This window comes from Podarcis cretensis (genome assembly GCF_951804945.1).
Source record: "Podarcis cretensis genome assembly, chromosome: 4".
Classification (NCBI taxonomy): domain Eukaryota; kingdom Metazoa; phylum Chordata; class Lepidosauria; order Squamata; family Lacertidae; genus Podarcis; species Podarcis cretensis.
The window spans coordinates 81,881,742-81,888,934 of NC_137173.1; the positions used below are offsets into that span (position 1 = coordinate 81,881,742).

Sequence of the window (7,193 nt, forward strand, 5' to 3'; positions counted from 1 at the left end):
AAACATGAATTGTGACTGCTATTCCATTATCGCAGATGAAGTGAGCCTGTGAAAAGATGGCGATGAGTCTAGGGCAGGTTAAGGGAACCTGTGGCTCTGCAGGTGTTTGCTGGACTGCAGCTCCCATCACCCCGACCCATTTGCCATGGTGGTTGGGGTTAGAACATCTGGAAGCCCCACAGGATCTCTCCCAATGGTCTAGGGCAGAGCTTTCAAAACTTACCATGTTGGTGACATGCTTTTTAGACGTGCATCATTTCACGACACAGTAATTCAGTTTTGCATCATTTTGTGACACAGTAATTCAGTTCTACTAGCAAACCCAAGATTAAACTAACCCCTTTCCAGTCCCGGGAGGAGCATGGGGAGCATTTGTGCGACACACCTGCACACTGTAGCCAACACACTGTGTTGCAACACAGTTTTGAATGCTCTGGTCTAGGGCAAGTCAGTATGCCCACATTTGAAGCCAGAGTTACAGTCCTGTGGGGCCTACTTTGGAAGTCAGGCCTATTGAACAATATAGCATTACTTCGCAGCATGAAAAGGACTGAGCTTTTCCAATTCCTATTTGAGTTCTAGAAGTGGTTTGTGTAAAAGGAAATGTGAGTGTTTAACACACTCTTTTTTTTTGTATTTATGCAGGATAGAAGTACTACTTCTACATGGGAACTTGGAGAGCCCAGTAAAGAACAGGAAAAGAGCTGATAAAAATAAGAAGTACAGACTGAGTGACTTAATACTGTGGCGATATAATGGATTTTAAATTACCCTGGCTGAGAGAATCCTCCTCCTTGAATTACTAGGTGGCAGAAATAATTCTTAAAACTGTCTACTTCAAATTTAAAAGCAAGAAGCTTTGCCTGTTTTCTGAAAAGAGGTGTGTTTTTTGGGGAGGGTGTGGTGGGAAGGAACAATTGCAAATCTGTCATTTATTACAGCAGCTCTCCTGTATTCTCACTTATGGAATCCTTTGACTCTACTTCAGCACCTCAAGAGTTTAAACACTGCTTCAACTGCGCCATCTAGAATATAGAATTAAGTGAAAATAGCACTGTCTGCTGTAGTGACACAAGAGGTGAGTTGGCTTAAATTCACTTTTTACCAATAAGTAGTTGGTATCCCTTGGCAAGGGGAGACTGAAGGCCTCCGCCTCAAAAACAGCACAGCCTTCAAGAATAACTTAAAGCTTAAAGACACTAAGATTTAGATCAACAACTCCAGGGTTCGGAGGGAGGATGTTTTGTTAGCAAGATGCTGAATCGTACATAAACCCTTTTCTATTGTAATAACTGCAGTTTGATGTTGCAGTTAAATGCTAATCCATGCTACAATTTTTCTATATATCCACTTTCTTCCACATTGGTGGACAGTGTTCCAGACTAGATTCAGTCTTGTTTCAAAGTAGCTGGCACCAAACAAGCCTATTTATGAATTACGGATCAGGCAGAGAGCAATCTCTGCAGAATTCATATCTCCAGAAGTACCTAGAAGGTCAGAAACATGCAAGGGTTCCTTATTCCAAGTCAAAGCATTGGCTTATATAGCTCAGTAGAGTTAGCATGTGTCCTATTGATCTACAGCCTCCTGCTAACTAGCCTTTACTTGAAACATCAGTGGCAGATATTTTTCACTGCATCAAAGCATTGTTCAGAAGTAGAAGGCTTCTTTTTAGCAATGTTGGTTAACAAAATGCCATTTCGCTGATATATTTGGGAGCTGGACTTTGTTTGAATGAAGATTTACAGATACAGACTTGGATCTAATTTCAGGCCAGAAACACACATCAGTCTTTGTTGGTAAATAATATATAAAATACTAATCTAGAACACCTTGCAGTAAAATATCTCTTTTCTGCTGGGTTTCTCTTAAACATTCAGCATGGCCTTTTATTTGTTGCACCAGTTGTTCAGATGAGAAGGAACTGATGAAGACCAGGGCATTTAAGGTAGCGGAGATGTGGATTCAGAAACAAGCTTTTTGCATGCCCTCTACTGAGATGAGGTATGGTCTGCATGCATTTCAGCAAGACTGTAGGGACTATGTTGGCTGACCTGTAAATCTTTAAACAGATGGCAGGGACTGGTGCCATCTTTAGAAGGCAATTTCAGGTTTCATGCAAGAGTGTATAAAGAGTTTCTAAATATTGGTGCACAAGAACACTTAGACATTAGAAGGGTAACAGGACCTGGGGGTTAAAGCAAAGCAGCGCTGGAACATAAAGGAAAAGGAACTTGCTTCACAACTTGAGGTAACTTACAAACTATACAAGTCTCCTACTTTTCTTCCAAATATAAACTCCAGGCAGGGCCTTGGAATTTGGAAACCAGCCATTTTATACTAGCCTGTTGTGAACCCCAACAATATGAAATGCATTTTCAAAACTGATACCTGTATGTAAATAATGTATTAATAACTACTGGGATCTGGTTTATTTCATGCCTTGATTGTCCCCTCTATTATAATCTAAGGCAATTCTCTCTGTCCCTCACCCCACAAGCATTATTCAAACCTTGGCTATTAAATATTTTTATTTTATTATATAAGATGTATGGATTTTAGCTACTAATGCAAAAATGTTAATAAAAAGTGGAGAAAAAGACATAACACCCCCCCCCCCAAGAAGAAAACATCTACTAGTTAAAATGTAAATGAAATCACTGAAACTGTGTCCAGAGAGTTTGGAAGAACTGCAGTATGATAGTAATGTTTCTTCAGTGTCACCATATTAAAGATTGCAGTCCTGGGCACACAGACCTGGGAGTAGACTCCATTGAACTCTGCTGGACTTAAGCGAACTGCAGCTGAAATGCAGTTTGCATTTCAAAATGCACTATTAGCAAAGGCTCTTGTGCCAGCTGAAATGCAACCTTTGCTTTTTTGATACCAATGCCATTTCAAAACACTTGATCTAAGATTTAGGCTGCCAGTTTAGAGCTGGGAGTGGAAGGCAGCCCTGTGCTACTTTGTTCTTTACCTGCAAGCCAGCCAGTCTGTTGTGGCTGATCAAACACGCTCACTTTGCAGCTTAGGAACCTGAATTTGTGACTAGAAAAATGAAACCTCGTCTGCTTTAGCTTGGAATGTGTTGGTTCTGACTAACAAAGATAAGCTCCCCTTCCCAAACATTCCTTGAGAGTGACTTGCTCAGTCCTGCACCTGCACAATTTTGTGCTAATGATCTAAGCTACCCTTTCAACAATGGTGCCCCTCTAGATGTTTTGTCCTCCCCAACCTTTGGCTGTGGCCAGTGAAAATAACTGTAGTCCAAAACATCAGGAGGACATCAGGTTAGAGAAGACCCTGGTAAACAATACAGTGGTACCTTGGGTTAAGAACTTAATTTGTTCTGGAGGTCCATTCTTAACCTGAAACTGTTCTTAACCTGAAGCACCACTTTAGGTAATGGGGCCTCCCGCTGTGCCGCTGGAGGACGATTTCTGTTCTCATCCTGAAGCAAAGTTCTTAACCCGAGGTACTATTTCTGGGGTAGCGGAGTCTGTAGCCTGAAGTGTATATAACCCGAGGTACCACTGTAGTTGCAGGTTTGCCTTATGTTCATCTGTGGAGGGAAGGGATCGTTATCAGAGCTGGGAGGTTATAACATTTATGATGTGTGCATTAGCGGATTCCTGCCACACAAAAAATGTTAGGTGTGCAAGCTACTGGTATTCATATTTCATTTCAACAGCATCAGAGAGAAAAAACCTTGGAACTGAAAATAGGACCTGCAGCTAAGAATGTGTAATGCAGTAAGGGAGACAGGGACTTGCCCTTATCACCCCTACCTTTCATGAACGCTTAAGGCATTGACTGGAGAAATGTCCTCTTACAACTTAGAAGGATCTGCAGCTGGTTGCCTTCATTTTTGTCCTCCTGGAGTGATGGAAATAAATCTACATCCTTCAACCTGACAGTGCTATGTGCAGTATAATAAGCTGTTCAGCAAAATATTATTCCAGATTACTGAACAAGAACCCTCACATGTCCCCTTTGTCAGTGGAAAGATTGGCACTCGTTGCTTTAAATCTGCCAGGTTAGGAATACAAATTGAACAAAATGGAGAAGCCACAGTTTGTCGACACATTGCAGCTCCGTTATAAAAAGCCGCTGAATAAATACACGTAGCAGTTGTTTAAGCTGTCGTTTTTATTTCATCAAGAAATCAACTGCTACATCTTCAGATTGCTTCAATTGTAAAATCTTTATACACTAGTGGACAACATTATTTGCAACTTCTGTAATACAATTTAAAAAAACAACAAGCAATTCAACTCGATAGTGACTGTTCCGATCAGTTTGAAAATCCTAGGTCCTATTTAGCTTCCCTGCAAATAATAGCTTTGAAAATTCTGCTGCCTATTTTGTTCAGCATTTGTATCTCAATTCTAAATGATGGTAGCTATTTGATAGTGTGTTCTGGAAAATGGATATAGGTTAGTTCAGTTGACAACATCAGTGGTTAACGTCTCCCTCACTGCACCAAGACAATGCTGTGATTTAAACTATTGGGCATATGAGTCCCTTGCCCCATGAGTGCAGGGTGCACATGTGGAAGATCCCAAAAGGGTTCAGAGCTTTGGTCATGCTGACTCCTACCCACTACCTAGAGCAGAGGTGTGAAACCTGTGGCCCACTGTGGCTGACCTACAGCTTCCAGCAAGCATGGCCAAGGATGATGGGAACATCAAGAGCACCACAGGTTCCCCACACCTGCCCTGTAGGACAGGGACATTTGCAAGTAGCACCTCTCCTGTCCCCATCTTGCAAGCACAAGAAAATCAGGATGGATAATTTAACACAAACGAGCCTATTTGAATTAATGTATTTAATTCGGAAATTTTACTGTTCCCCAAGACTCAGGGTAAGATTAAATCCGAATAAAAGCAGGTTTGCCTTGCAGATGCATGAAGCCAAAGGAGGCTTTTCTAGGTAACTCCAGTGAAGAACCGATTCAACCATTATTTACATTCTCAAGCACAGGCATTTTGCCTTCACCCAATGAAAGCAAACTACTCTGGGTCTGCCAGTTACTATCGGACCAAGTTTTTAATTGAGAGCCAGTGTGGTATAGTGGTTAAGAGCGGTAGCCTTGTAATCTGGGGAACCGGGTTCGCGTCTCCGCTCCTCCACATGCAGCTGCTGGGCGACCAGTCACATTTCTTTGAAGTCTCTCAGCCCCACTCACCTCACACAGTGTTTGTTGTGGGGGAGGAAGGGAAAGGAGAATGTTAGCCGCTTTGAGACTCCTGAAGGGGACTGAAAGGCGGGATATCAAATCCAAACTCTTCTTCTTCTTCTTAATTAATCATTCATTGACCCTTGTTTGCTACTTTGCTTTTGAGAGGGTGGGGGATGAGCCAAGGCACAGTGAAGCGGAAATGACTAATGCCAGAAAGTCCAGGAGTGGTGACCTTAGGGCTGAGCAAACAAGGCAACCACCTAGGGCCCCAAAATCTTGGAACAAAATGCTGTCTGCCTCCTTTATAGTCTGTCTTGTCTTTAACCCAGCAGCATTGCAAACAGGCATTGTGAAACCTGCATCCTTGCATTGCAAGGCAAGGAGAACAGAGTGCTAGAGCCATATTGGGATCTTCCAAGTGCTAGGTTATATAGTGTAGGATTCAGCCCAGTACACGTGAATCATGCCTTGATAATACATTTTGCTTAAACCTTTTCTTAGAGCCGATTTCAATAGAAAGAAAAGGTACATCATACAAGCCACAGTCTACATAATCGGAAGCAAAGGGAAAGCATACACACTTTTCCTGGTTTTGAAAACGTGAGAAGCTATCCCCAACTTGTGTTCTGAAGCGGTAGGGACCGAACAAAGTCTTTAAAAAGTTTGAATTGGTGCTCTGAACTTTGCTAGAACTAAATAATGGAAAATATACATATATATATATTTAAAAAAACCAAAAAAAGGAAACAAATGTATTTTTCTGAGGTAGTAGTCACAGTGCATCCAAATGTTAGTTATAAGCACATTGCATTTACACAGAGCAATATCCTGGTTGCAGGTAGACAGTGTATGCTAAGCAACAACTGACTACTATATAATGTAGCAAACCCTAACAGCTGTCTGTCCCTACACAAATGGGAATGCTAGTTAAACAGCTAGATAAACTCTGGCTGCAGATTTCCATATACTTACTTTGGAGTAAGTCCCAATGAATTTGATGGGGTGTACTTCCGAGTAAATATGCAATGCCATCAGGTGGCAAGCGATTCAAGTAAAAACAAAGGGTTTTCTGCCATAATCTTTCCTTCTTAAAACCATTATGGAGTGGGATTTCTAGAGTGGAAATGCTCCGTGCACAGATCCTACCAAAATGTGAGTTTGCATCTAGTAAACCAGCATAACTAATCAGGATACACATAGAGCAGCTGACACACATCCTCTGGAATACTTGTGCCCCCTCCCTATTACAAAGAAGCTCAGCATTATGGTAGGGATAACTCGCTACTGTGAACAACCTACCCTGTAGTCTGCTGGGCACTGCCAGTTCATTAATGCTGTGCAGTTTTAAAAGGGCAGCCCCTTCCCCTTTCATTCTTCAATTACTACATGCTGGTGATTCTTCTAAGTGTGTCCACACGTTAGTGTTCCACTGCAGCTTTTAAAAGTTAAAACAAAAGCACAAAGGGCGCTTTCTACTGAAAACCATTCCCGTGCAGGTCTTGTGGCAGGAGCTGCTCCTTGATTAGTAGTTTCCCTAAAGCCTTCCCCTTTCCCCCCCCCCCAAAAAAAGTTGTTCCATCACAGGTTTAATCTGGTTTCTCTGCAAATATTTTATGATCTAAACTAGCCCAGCTCAGTAGATGAAACTTCAATACATTCAACTAAATAAATTCTATTTTTCACATGCCATGTTCTTTGTGCTGGTTTTTTTTTTTTTTAAAAGACTAGTGATACCCACCCCTCCCTCCTCATCAAAAAAGCAAGGAACGAAAAACAGTGCCTCTGTACCTAGGACTCGAGGCAAATTTCATGCAGTCCCTCCTTGAAGATGGCATGTCTCAAAAGCAGCACAGACTTGTGCAGAATTGAAACCCTGCAGTAGTTCTCAGGCCAAAACAGTGATGAAGTTGGTGCAAACCAAGGAACTAAGTTAAGCTGGTGGAAGAATATTACGACACAATCCAGCCAAAGTTAAGTGTTTTCAAATCCTATTTATTTCAGTGGGAGAAGA

General features: G+C 41.7%; 1 protein-coding gene across 2 annotated transcripts in view; it reads left to right on the plus strand.

Moving 5' to 3' along the window:
* Positions 1-5,898, plus strand: part of CARS2 (cysteinyl-tRNA synthetase 2, mitochondrial) — a 36,323-nt gene extending 30,425 nt beyond the window's left edge. Inside the window, exons 15-16 of one of the 2 annotated variants that reach the window (XR_013837856.1) lie at positions 646-1,078; positions 2,112-5,898. Coding sequence is in view for 1 of the 2 variants with exons in the window: in XM_079972726.1 (XP_079828852.1) it covers positions 646-708 (63 nt within the window). In the remaining variant the exon portion in view is untranslated. Of the gene's footprint in view, positions 1-645 lie in introns of both variants that reach the window. The other variant, XM_079972726.1, reaches the window with a different exon arrangement.
* The last annotated feature ends 1,295 nt before the right edge of the window (positions 5,899-7,193 follow it).